Genomic DNA, 13,714 nt, shown 5'->3' with positions numbered 1-13,714 from the left:
TTCTTCGTCTTTCCTTTATAACATAATGCATCGAGGGAACCTCGTTGGGCAGGAAATCCTGCGACCTCGCGCGTATCATCGTACCTGCCGTCCTCTGCGTCGCAAGTTGTACCAGCTTCGCCTTAACTCGGTGGACGGCCGTCTGGCGTTCTGGTGTAGGTGGTTGTGCCAACAGTTCCCGGAGAGCCGAAAAGTAAAACTCAGTGGTCGTACGCTGCCATTGAGAAACCTCCTTCCCATAACCTATTAACGTCCTCCGTAAAGCTGGCTTCGCGCACTCGATCCACCACTGCAGAACAGAACCGAAAGAATTTCGTCGACAGAGGCAGCCATGCCACGCGTCCTCCACCATGCGTCGGCATTCTGCATCTCGCAGGTGGGAGACGTTCATCATCCAATTACCCCTCCGTTTCCACACCTGCTGTCTATCAAGGTTAACGGTACAAATATATGCCTCGTGGTCTGTAAACGCTGTCGGCCATATTTCTGCGTCCACCGTCGACATTGCTAACGCCCTAGAAACGTAGATTCGGTCCAAACGGCCCGCGGAGTGGCTAGTAAAAAATGTATATCCTGGTTGGTTGCGATACTTCAGGTCCCATGTATCGACTAATTCCATCCCGTTGATCAGCTCTCTAAGTTCTTGGCTAGTTGTATAGTTAGGTTGCTGGTCCTTTCTGTCGAGCACACAATTAAAATCTCCGCCGAGTATGCAACCATCGTATCGTCCCTGGAACAATGGTGTAACCTCATGGGCGTAAAAATCTGCTCTGTCCCTTCTCTTATCCGAGCCTGACGGTGCTTACATGTTGATCAAACGTATTCCACCTATGGTCACGGCCGTACCACGGGCAGAAGGCAAATACTCCACTTCGTCTGCACGGATCCCTTCCTTTAATAGTATTGCTGTGCCAACGCCTCTCTCGTCACACGGGGAACAGCAAATGTCGTAACCGTAAAAGTCCGAGGGGGAAGTACCCAAACTTCTTGTAATAGTGCTATGTCTAAATCCGCAGCCTTTATCATGTCACTGAGCATCTTGATTTTTACCGGCGTCCCAATGCTATTGATGTTAACAGACCCTATCCGATAAGCTTGTTGCATGGCGGTCAACGTAGATAGGGTACCGTACGGTCGCTAATTTTGCCGTACATAGGCTGCCGTCGGACTAACGTCCCCCGCCGTCCCCTCATATGGTCTATCATTAGTCCGTGCACTCTGCCGGTCTTACACCGGGAGAGTTCATGGGAGCAGTTCCTCCAGCATCATCTGTTCCCCACGGGGGTGGCTCTTCTGACCAGTCCCCTAGTGTCCCATCGTTGTCGTGCGGTGCAGGCGCCGTAGCCTCCTCAGTAGCCTGTTGCCGTCTATCGAGCTCCTTCGCTGTGTCTGGAGCATCGTCAGCGGTAGGTCGTGCCGCCGTCCCGCTGGCCACCGTTGCATCCACGCTAGGCAGTTCTTCTGTATCCATGGTCGTCTGTTCTGTACCCGTAAACTTCTCAGAATTGTCTGCTAGATCAGATTGGTCGTTCTCCACCGTGAGGCGGCGCTTCTTCCGGCGTTTTGGTGATCGCTGTGTACGTTGCCGGGCCTCGGAATCAGAGGTCAGCATGGTCTCCAGTTGTTCGTGGGGGGCGTCGGAATCGTGCGCCGTCGTGTTATCGACGTCTCCAAGTGCCTTATCTGAAGGGGCCGCAAGCGGAACCGAAGAGAGGGCGTCCTGTGACTGCTGCAGGCGGTCCAGCGCAACGTCGTCTTTCTGTGGCTCGCCACGATCCGCCGCTGTCTGTGTGTTCTGGTACGCGTCTGTCTCGCGGCCCACGTCATCGCGTAATGCGGCGACGTAAGTCATGGGGAGCACAGTCGGGTGCGGCGTGAGGGGTGGATCATCCCATGGCAGCTGTAATAACCTTCGTTGAGCACACTCAGAACGTATGTGGCCCTCCTTCCCACATCCAGAACACGTCCTTGGTTGTCCGCCGTAAATGACAACCGCCATACAACCGGCGATGTACAAGTATGACGGGACGTGTTTTCGGAGTTCGATCCGTATTTGTCTGACGCCATTGAGGACAGGATACGTCTTGAAACTCGCCCATTTTTCAGCCACGTGGGATAGGACCGTTCCGTAGGGACGCAGGGCGTCTGTCACCAATTCTTCTGGCACTTCGAATGGAAGCTCAAAGACGCGGATCGTTCGGAGGGCCATGCCGGCGTGTTCAACTGTTACCGCTCCAACATTCCCGTCCGAATGACAGAAACGAAGTCCTTGTCGGTGTCGAAGTAGTAGTTCGTCACATGCCGCTTCATTGATGAGCTTGACATAGGCCACGCTGCTGACTATAGATAAGTGTATTCCAACTAGAACGTCAGGTTCGATTTACACCTCGTCCCGTAAATAACGTTCGATCTCGTAAGCCTTCGGTCGAGCATATTCGTTAACAAAACTAAATTTCAGTGTCGATTTGCGGAACGACAAGGCCATGATTCGTTCTATGTATACCGCGACACACCGCTACACATTTAACGTAAACACCTCTCGCGCAGACGTGCGGCAGGGACGTGAACACCGTCCGAACCGCTGCGCCGCCAAAGGCTGACTGCGTACTGGCAGAAGTAAAGCTGTGAGTACCGGGCGTGAGTCGTGCTTCGGTAGCTCAGATGGTAGAGCACTTGCCCGCGAAAGGCAAAGGTCCCGAGTTCGAGTCTCGGTCGGGCACACAGTTTTAATCTGCCAGGAAGTTTCATAGTCAGATATTGTGTGGATGCGGGGAGGCAAAAAGGTAATCTACACTGACAGCCGCAGTCTACTTCGCGGTGCAGTTGCTGCCATGTAGATAACATTAGGTAGTAAATTAAGTGTTATGTTTGCAGGGAGGCTGTTAGACACGGAGAAAAAACACGTTATGCATTGAAGTTGGTGCATATTGTACCAATAATCACAATATCTGCACCTATATCACTAACATCTTGTACGTATCGCACTACACTTCCTACTTTGGGATAATTTTATCTGACAACCTTGTATATAATTATCAACTACTGTAAGCCGGTACATTATTAGCAAAAGTTACGTGTTTTTATTTCCATTTTCTTTACTTGTTTCGGCCGAGAGTATTAACACGAATTAATACAGGTTAATTAAGTGATATCTTTTCAATCCACCCAATACTGCCTTTAGCACAGATAGAAACGGTGTTGTTCATCCACACAAATTCACAACTGTAGTATGTAGGTTTTAAGTTTTCAGCCAGTGTTCCTCATAATGTTGCTATTAAGACGACGGATAATATTTTAACAATAGCGGACGTAATAATGCTTCACATATTATTTACTATGAATAACTGCTTTAAAACGAAACATACTATGTGATACGGGATTTGATGAATGTCTAGCGAAGAACATGTCAAAGGACTGGGGTTTGGATACCCACTCAGCTGTTTCCATTTAGATTTCCCTTGATATAATCAAGGAAAGTGGTTGGATAGTCCTTTTAAAAAAGTCAATAATCGCCAGTCCTTCCTACGTCCTCCTCAAACTGTGCTAATATACCGGGCCTAATGACTTTTACGAGACGTTAGACACACAAAGTTGTGGTTGGGCGTGGGAGAGGGGAATTAGAGCACCGTAAACGCGAAGCATGTGACTTACATCTTCAAAGTGTCTTCAATTTTCCGTCTGTTAAGTAAGAGACACTGTTAAAGGAGAAACGCTGTTTTTATCACAAAAATGTAACTGCAGCTCTGGATATTTCAGCAGTCTGAATGTGTCATTTGAATCGTCTCATTCTTTGTCGAATTCTGGTATTCCTTTTGTAATCGTCTGGCTAGCTACGGGAGGCGCTGCCATACTTCGCTTACTCAACTGTCCTGAATGTGTCTGGGCCTTCCTGACAGCAACTTCACATAATTAATTTCCGTAGGCAAGGTTCATAAGTAATTAATTTGGGCTCTGATTACTGGAAATTTTTTTTTTGTTTCCTCATAATAAAAAACGCTTCTGCTAACTGCCTCACTTCTGTAAAATAATCACAGCTTGATAAGCTAATCACTCTGTATCCTACCTCACCGACAATTCTGCAATTGACGATGATCCCCAAGTTGATTCTTCCCTTTTTCCAGCTGTACGTTAAGTCATTAATACCTCTACCCTAGCTCTTGCTGCTACCTTACTGGCCTCCATTCTGGTCATCCCTACACCAAATAGGATGTTTCCTGCCACCTACTCTACCACACTAAACGTACCAATACTCCAGTACCCAATTCTATTACCACCCTCATCCACTCAACACTATTTCACCATCATACTCGTATCATCTTCTGCTGGAGGATTTGTAACATAATGCAGTGCAGTTATTCTAACTTCTTATAAAAACTATGATCAATATTTATTGTTTTACCTGATAACAAGCATATGTATAACCCACATTAAAAATAATTTTAAAAACAACTATATATTTTGTCATTCTACTATTTTTTTTAATTTTTGTAAACACTCTTGATCGAGGAGTGGCAAATGTACCACTCTCACTTCGTCCACACAAATGAGAGAATTACACTATAATAAAGAAAAAGATGGTCATGTGGATAGGTTTATTGATCCATTTCTCGGATATGTGACATCATTTTGACGTTTACTATGCGACAGCATATCTCACAATCGATTTTGTCCACCAAAAACGATTTGGCTGTGCAATCTAAGCCCTTACAAAAGTACATGGGATCAATCGCAGTAGCCCGCATCTCGTGGTCGTGCGGTAGCGTTCTCGCTTCCCACGCCCGGGTTCCCGGGTTCGATTCCCGGCGGGGTCAGGGGTTTTCTCTGCCTCGTGATGGCTGGGTGTTGTGTGATGTCCTTAGGTTAGTTAGGTTTAAGTAGTTCTAAGTTCTAGGGGACTGATGACCATAGATGTTAAGTCCCATAGTGCTCAGAGCCATTTGAACCATTTTTGAATCAATCGCAGTAACTGGAAAGTGGTGGCGTACCAGCCTCAGGGCAACCCATGGCCACATGTCTCAAATGCATGAGAGATCAGGAGAACGTCTTGTTTAGAGCTCATCCGAACACACGCTATATAGCGGTGGGTCAGGACAGTACAGGCTGCAAGCGGTGTTGTGTTATCTTGTTAAAAGAAAACAGCACAAAGAAGACAGGGCACAGGAAATGTAACGGCTGCTGTCCGAAATTCCGGTTGTGCACACTGGCACACGTCTCACACAGCCCAGACGAATAGAGCACACATACGATGGCATCAGGCGATGGGTCTGTATGACAAAGACGAATGCATCGCTCTCTTTGCAGCCCCCACACTCGGCTATGACCATCGTAACGCTATGGTCACAAACGGCAATCGTCTGAAAATATGATGTGATGCCACTCCTGTCTACAGTGTTGTTATTGGGCTGACCACGGAAAGCCGCAACGATGATCGTCGCGTTGACAGTCCAAGCTCCAAGACGTCGGCGTACTATCGTTGTTCATCAGCATCAGGGAACGATTATGAATGAGACATACCGACCCAAGAAGAGGGATGGTTCTCTTCCTAACAGGACATGGCCCTTACAACGAATGTATCTCAGTGAAAGGGAATAATGTACTTGTGGGGAGAGAGGTTCCACAGAGCACACTGGCACACTTCTCACACAGGTCAGACGGACAGAGCACACATATGAGGACTTGTACAGTGCTGCTAGAGATCCATCAGGTGTCGAAAGAAACTGGCAATATGGCAGACTCCATCTCAAGCGTCCTGTGCCTTTAGTACGCAAAAGAAAGACAAAGTAAACCTGGTATGAGACCTAGCACACAACACATAATCAATGTGACAGACACCTCAGAGAAAAATGGAGAAATTGACCTAAGTAACAGTAAGGACAATTATGACGACAACTACCTTGACCAAATTAAGTAGTACATAAATGATAACAGGTTACTGCACCCAGACTCACGTAATACCTCTACAGTATGTCTGTTCTCTCGTATGGGACCACCTGTACACTAGCTAGGGCCACATAGCGTAGTAATAACAAGAACCAGCAGTAGACGCATGGCTTGGTGTATTTCTGTCCAAGGAATTCTACCCTCCCTGGAACTTTTAATGGAGGGAATCTTTCAATTTCGACAAATTTGCTATCATTCTTATTTGACGTCCTCCTTATCCGTGAACTTTATTTTATTTTATTTTTCTTTGTACCTCATATTATTACTCCCATTTTTGTTGCTGGAAACAATTTTTGCTTGGGATAATGAACAGTATTTTCGTGTGAAAACACACTGTAAAATGTACAACCTGTTTTAATCGACTAGGAGATAGGTCTCTAAATATGAAATAAATGACATGAAAATAACATTGATGTGATGGAATTACATTTTCCTGCAGACATAAGAGTCTCAACTTTATCTTCGATAACAGTGGAAGCTGAAATAATGAATTAAAATTTGTACTATGGCTGGGACTTTAACCCAGATCTCCTATCTACTAGGCAGACATGCCACCACATCTGCAAACTGGGCTTTGCACTAGGCTAGTTCGTGCATCTGTGGTAGCCACAGTGCAGCTTTGGTATAGAAGCTAGCATATGTGCCTTGCAAACTGGAGATCCTGGTAGAAGTTCCAGCTGCGGTACAGTTTAATCATTGTTTCAGCTTCTACCTATATCGAAAAAAAAAGAAAAAAATGACCGAGTGGACGTCTTCTTGCAAACAAGCCCATTTCTTGACTCAAGATACGGGCCATGGCTATACAACCCTACACAGTCGAGAGAACAATATGTTTGTCCTCTCAGGCAATATTCGTATGGGACCAGCTGAATTCGGCATAGCCTTGACTGTTGCCCTCCTGAACTCATCGATTCTACATTCGTATGACAGACATCGGAATCGGAACAAAGCGAGCACCAATATCGCAGAACGATGAACAACAGTCTACATTGGCCTCGAGCCTGCCGCTGTCGCATCCTGACACGTGCTGGTTTTCGTTTCTCCTTCTTACATGAAGCATAACACGACCTTCTCACAAACAAACAACGTTCAAAATGATTTGTGAATAAGTAACACACTGTTTAATCTTTCCTCATTGATAGAATGCTGATGACGTTACTCTTACTTGTTTGTGTGGTTGGGCTGAAATGTTCGTTACATCGACATCAACATACAAACTCCGCAAGTCACCTTATGGTGTGTGGCGGAGGGCATCCTGTACCAGTGCTGCTCATTTCAGTTCCCCTTCTACTCGCTAGCAGAGCGAAGGAAAAAGGACTATCTGTATGCCTTTGTACAAATCCTAATTTCTCTTATCTTATCTTCATGATCCTTACACGAAGTGTACATAGGTCGCAGTAGACTCATTCTGCAGTCATTTTCCAATTCCGGTTCTCTAAATTTTCTCAAAAGTGTTCCTCGAAAACAATGTCGTCTTCTCTCCACGGATTACCATTTAAGTTCCCGAAGGATCTCCGTAATGCTTGCATGTTGGTCGATCTAACGGTATCAAATATAGCAGCATGCCTCTAAATTCCGTTAATCCAACATGCTGGGGATCCCAAATACTCGCTCATTACTCAAGAATGGGTCGAAAAATGGGTCAAATGGCTCTGAGCACTATGGGACTTAACATCTTAGGTCATCAGTCCCCTAGAACTTAGAACTACTTAAACCTAACTAACCTAAGGACATCACACACATTCATGCCCGAGGCAGGATTCGAACCTGCGACCGTAGCAGTCCCGCGGTTCCGGACTGCAGCGCCTAGAACCGCACGGCCACCACGGCCGAAAATGGGTCGAACAAGTGTTCTATAAACCGAAGACGACCGATCGCTTTCCCTACCACAGTCCACACGTGCCCGTTCCGTTTTATATCGGTTTGCAACGATACTCTTAGATGTTTCAAAAATGGTTCAAATGGCTCTGTGCACTATGGGACTTAACTTCTAAGGTCATCAGCCCCTAGAACTTAGAACTACTTAAACCTAACTAACCTAAGGACATCACACACATCCATACCCGAGGCAGGATTCGAACCTGCGACCGTAGCGGTCGCGCGGTTCCAGACTGAAGCGCCTAGAACCGCTCAGCCACTCTGGCCGGCTACAGTTGAAGAGGGTCGTAATGTGTAATAGGCAGAAATCTATCCAGACCATCACACAGGAATTCCAGACTACACCAGGATCCACTGCAAGTACTATTGACAGTTAGGCGGGAGGTGAGAAAACATGGATGCCATGGTCGAGCAGCTGATCATAAACCACACATCGCGCCGGTAAATGCCAAACGACGCCTCGCTTGGTGTAAGGAGCGTAAACCTTGGACAATTGAAGAGTGGAAAGACGTTGTGTGGAGTGACGAATCACGGTACACAATGTGGCGATCCGATGGCAGGATGTGGGTATGGTGAATGCCCGGTGAACGTCATCTACCAGCATGTGTAGTGCCAACAGTAAAATTCGGAGGCGGTGGTGTTATGGTGTGGTCGTGTTTTTCATGGAGGGGGCTTTCACCCCTTTTTGTTTTGCGTGGCACTATCACAGTACAGGCCTACATTGATGTTTTAAGCAATTTCTTGCTTCCTATTGTTAAAGAGCAATTCGGGGATGGCGAATGCATCTTTCAACATGATAGAGCACCTGTTCATAATGCACGGCCTGTGGCAGAGTGGTTACACGACAATGGCATCCCTGCAATGAACTGGTCTGCACAGAGTCCTGATCTGAATCCTATAGAACACCTCTGAGATTTTTTGGAACGCCGACTTCGTGCCTCACTGGCCGGCATCGATACCTCTCCTCTGTGCATCACTCCGGGAAGAATGGGCTGCCATTCCCCAAGAAACCTTCCAGCACCTGACTGAACGTGTGCCTGCGAGAGTGGAAGCTGTCATCAAGGCTAAGGGTCTGCCAACACCATATTGAATTCCAGCATTACCGATGGAGGGCGCCACGAACTTGTAAGTCATTTTCAGTCAGGCGTCCGGATACTTTTGATCACATAGTGTATCTTCCTACAGTCACTCAGCTTCGACACCTTCCCGTACACCACAGCATTATCAGCAAACAACCGCAGATTCATGTCCACCCTGCCCGCCAGATCATTTATGTATACAGAAAATGACAGCAGTCTTATCACACTTCCTTGGGGCACTCCTGATGATACCCTTGTCTCTGATGAACACTCGTTGTCGAGGACAACGTACTGTTACTTAAGAAGTCTTAAAGCCACTCTCATATCTGGAAACCTATCCCATATGGCCGTACCTTCGTTAACAATCTACAGTGGGACACAGTGTCAAACGATTTTCGGAAATCTAGAAATACGGAATCTGTCATTATCCTTCATCCATGGTTCGCAGGATATCATGAGAGAAAACGGCAAGCTGAGTTTCGTACTAGCGATGGTGTTTAGATCCTTGATAATTTGTGGACATAAGCTTCCTCATCTCAGAGAAATTTATTATATTCGAACCGCGGACATGCTCAAGGGTTCTACAGCAAACCGATGTTACGGATATTGATATTTAATTTGGCGGGTGCGTTCTTTTACACTTTTTTGTATAAGAGTCACTTGCCCTTTTTTCGAGTCACTTGGGACTTTAGCGGTGAGTAAGTGATTCGCGATAAATGCAAGCTAAATAAACGGCCAATGCTGTATTGTGGCTCCAACCGGATTGGGATTCTGTCCAGGCCTGTGGACTTATTTGTTTTCATCTCCTGCAGTTGTTTCTCTACGTCATGGATGCCTATTAACATGTCCTACATGCGTGAGTCTGTACGAAGTTCAAACGACGGCATGTTTGTACGATCCTCAAGCGTGACACACACATCCAGGTATGTCACGTAAATTTGACTTTCGTTGTTTACCACTGTCATGATTTTGCAGTTTTAACTTCCAGCTGACTACCTTAACCATTATGTCATCTTGCTGAGCCAAAATCGTTAGAGAAGGAACACAATTGAACGAAAGATATTGAAACTAACAAACGGAAGGAAATTTCCAGACCTAATATTTTCTTTATTTGTACTACATTTGCGCGTATTGGTGGTAGTTCCAACTATTACTTACTAACGTATATATACATTGGTCTTGCTTGGTTCCCGTAGTGAATAGGAGGCACAAGAGTAGCTACAAAGTAGGGTTAATGTGATGATAAATGAGGCGGTGGTGTTAGAAGAGTTTAGTGCTGCCAGCAATGTCACTCCCAGTCTGCAGCGGCGTTGGAACCCGCGGTGTCTAACTCCTCTGCGTCTTCTGGCCTGGGAGGCAGCGTGGCGGGCTCTGCGCCGCCGCCTTCACCGCCGCCGCCGCTGCCGCCACGGCCTCCGAAACCGACGCCCATGACGCGCATCAGCCACTCCAGCGCCCGCTGCAGCATTCGCGACATCACACTGCCTGGGCCCCCGTCGCCACCTGCGCAGTAATTGTTCTGCTTGAGCAGACGACACAGCCACGTAACAGCGTGGCTTGAAAACACAAATGTTAGCATCGAAACTACACTGACGGGAAAAAAATCGCAACACTAAAAAGTAATTAATGTGGAGTAATGAAGTTTTGGGAATGCATTTGCCTAGGTAGCATGCCGGGTGATCAAAAAGTCAGTATAAATTTTGAAACTTAATAAACCACGGAATAATGTAGATAGAGAGGTAAAAATTGACACACATGCTTGGAATGACATGGGGTTTTATTAGAACCAAAAAAAAACAAAGTTCACAAAATGTCCGACAGATGGCGTTTGACAGCGAAACGTCAGTGACTGCGTATGACAATCGTGTATAAAAAGAGCTGTAATGAGAGAGAGAATCAGATGTGGCAGCAGTCGCAGCATGTTGACGTTACCCGAAAAGGCGCTTTTAGTGGAGCTGTATTATCAGAATGGGGAATGTGCTAGTTCAGCGTTACGATCCTATCGCCATAGGAAGGGGGTTCGCACGGGTAAAGGTTCAAATGGCTCTGAGCACTATGGGACTTAACATCTACGGTCATCAGTCCCCTAGAACTTAGAACTACTTAAACCTAACTAACCTAAGAACATCACACAACACCCAGTCATCACGAGGCAGAGAAAATCCCTGACCCCGCCGGGAATCGAACCGGGAACCCGGGCGCGGGAAGCAACCTACCGCACGACCACGAGCTGCGGACCGCACGGGTAAAGGTCCGTTGACAAATGCAGCTGTGGCGAGAATGATTTCGAAGTTCGAAGCCACGGGTTGTTCAGACGATAGACCCCGTAGTGGCCGACCGAGCACAAGACGTAATGCTGCTGAGACAATTCAGGAAGAAATGGAGACTGTAGCGGGTTCGTCTATGCACGGGGAAGTCAGCCATCGTGCAGTCGCACGTCGCACCGGCATTCCATACACGACTGTTTGGTTGGCACTTAGGCGTACACTCCGATACTATCCGTACAAAATCCATCGGCATCATGAACTGTTACCTGGCGATTTAGTGAAGCGGAGGGCATTTGCGGTGTGGGCGTTTCAAAAGATGGCTGAAGATGACGATTGGTTGAGTGACGTGTTGTGGACCGACGAAGCTCATCTCACGTTCCGAGGGTCTGTCAACGCCCACAACTGCAGAATTTGAGCTACCGAAAATCCTAGAACTGTCGTGGAAACTCCATTGCACGACGAGAAAGTCACGGTATGGGTTGGATTTACCACATCTACCGTTATCGGGCCTTTTTTCTTCCAGGAAATGTGTGATTCTGGTTTTGTAACTGCTACTGTTACGGGTGAGAGGTACGCCGATATGTTACAGAATCGCATCATCCCCAGCCTGGCTGATAAACACCTGCTGGAACGTAAGATGTTTATGCAGGATGGCGCTCCGCCCCATATTGCTAGACGCGTGAAAGATCTCTCGTGCGCCTCGTTTGGTGATGATCGTGTGCTCAGCCGCCACTTTCGTCATGCTTGGCTTCCCAAGTCCCCAGACCTCAGTCCGTGCGATTATTGGCTTTGTGGTTACCTGAAGTCGCAAGTGTATCGTGATCGACCGACATCACTCGGGATGCTGAAAGACAACATCCGACGCCAATGCCTCACCATAACTCCGGACATGCTTTACAGTGCTGTTCACAACATTATTCCTAGAATGCAGCTATTGTTGAGGAATGATGGTGGACATATTGAGCATTTCATGTAAAGAACATCATCTTTGCTTTGTCTTACTTTCTTATGCTAACTATTGCTATTCTGATCATATGAAGCACCATCTGTCGGACATTTCTTGAGCTTTGTATTTTTTTGGTTCCAATAAAACTCCATGTCATTCCAAGCATGTGTGTCAATTTGTACCTCTCTATCTACATTATTCCGTGATTTATTCAGTTTTCAAATTTATACTGACCTTTTGATCACCCGGTATTTAAGTGATTAACACTGCAAGATCAGAAGTTAATGTAAGCACGAAATAAGCCATTGTAAATGTGAAATACTGGTTCATTAATAACCGGTTGAATCGCCAGACCATTGAATACAAGTATCCAGACGTTCAAGCATTGTGTTGTACAGGTACGAATGTCAGTTTGTGGGATGGAGTTCCATGCCCGTTGCACTTGGTCGGTCAATACAGGAACGTCTAACGCTGCTTGTGGGTGACGCTGAGTTGTCCGATGATGTCCCATATGTGCTCGACTGGAGACAGATCTGGTGATCGAGCAGGACAAGACAACACGTCCACATTATGTGGACACTCTGTTGGGGTACAACATCAATATGAGGGTGAACTTTATCCTGATGGAAAACGCCCCCTGGAATGCTGTTCGTGAGTGGCAGCACAATATGTCGAATCACCAGACTGACGTACAAATTTGCAGTCAGGGTGCGTGGGATAACCACGAGGGTGCTCCTGCTATCGCACGAAATCACACCCCAGACCAAGGTTGGTTTCAGGCGCTGAAATGGCCTTCTTGTATCCAACACACAGCCGTCACCGGCAGCGAGGCCGAACCGGTTTTCATCAGAAAACACAACAGACTTCCACTTCTCCCTCCAATGAGCTCTCGCTTGAGACCACTGAAGTCGCAAATGGTGGTGGTTTTCAGTTAGTGGAAGGCACGTTACAAGGCGTCTAGCTAGGAGCTGTCCGCAAAGTAACAGATTTGTAACAGTCCGTTGTGTCACTGTGGTGCCAACTGCTGCTGAAATTGCTGCTGCAGATGCAGTACGAGGTGCCACAGCCATACACCGAACACGACAATCTTTCCTCTCGTTTGCTCCATGTAGCCATCTGGAGCCCGGTCTTCTTGCGACTATACATTCTCGTGGCCACTGCTACCAGCAATCATGTATTGTGGCTACATTCCAACCAAGTCATTCTGCAATATCGCAGAGGGAACATCCAGCTTGTAGCCCTGTTACACGACCTCGTTCAAACTCAGGGAGCTGCTGATAAGGGCGCCTTTATCGTCTTAAAGGCTTTCTTGACTATGATTAACTCACTGTGTCCAGTCTCGAAGGTAACTAAAGTTCACGACCGTTGCAGCGCGTTCTTAAGGCAAACCCGATTTGCATCTCATAGTGGAGCCACCTGCGCCACTCTTATGCGACTGACGCGAAATCTGAATAGACATCATCTCTCGGATGTAGAAACACGCCTACAAACTTTCGTTTATGTCGCACAACTCCTTCATGGTGCTGGCATCTTTTTCCGTCAGTGCATATGGTGAGCCGCACCAAAAAATAAAAATGCAAAATACCTTTATTCGCATTGAAAGA

The 13,714-nt window shown here is 46.7% G+C and overlaps 2 protein-coding genes across 2 annotated transcripts in view; one reads left to right on the top strand and one right to left on the bottom strand.

The window, feature by feature from the left end:
- The window catches only part of LOC124556146 (serine/arginine repetitive matrix protein 1-like), a 290,854-nt gene that overhangs the window by 97,861 nt on the left and 179,279 nt on the right, over positions 1–13,714 (top strand). The gene's annotated exons all lie outside the window — the stretch shown is intronic.
- The window catches only part of LOC124556539, an 86,646-nt gene continuing 82,915 nt past the window's right edge, over positions 9,984–13,714 (bottom strand). The window contains exon 4 of the mRNA XM_047130493.1: positions 9,984–10,400. Coding sequence (XP_046986449.1) covers positions 10,186–10,400 — 215 coding nt within the window. The 3' untranslated portion in view covers positions 9,984–10,185. The remainder of the gene's footprint in view (positions 10,401–13,714) is intronic.

Source organism: Schistocerca americana, chromosome X (assembly GCF_021461395.2).
Source record: "Schistocerca americana isolate TAMUIC-IGC-003095 chromosome X, iqSchAmer2.1, whole genome shotgun sequence".
Lineage (NCBI taxonomy): Eukaryota > Metazoa > Arthropoda > Insecta > Orthoptera > Acrididae > Schistocerca > Schistocerca americana.
The sequence above is the reverse complement of the archived record's forward strand: the minus strand, read 5'-3'. Positions and strand labels throughout refer to the sequence as shown.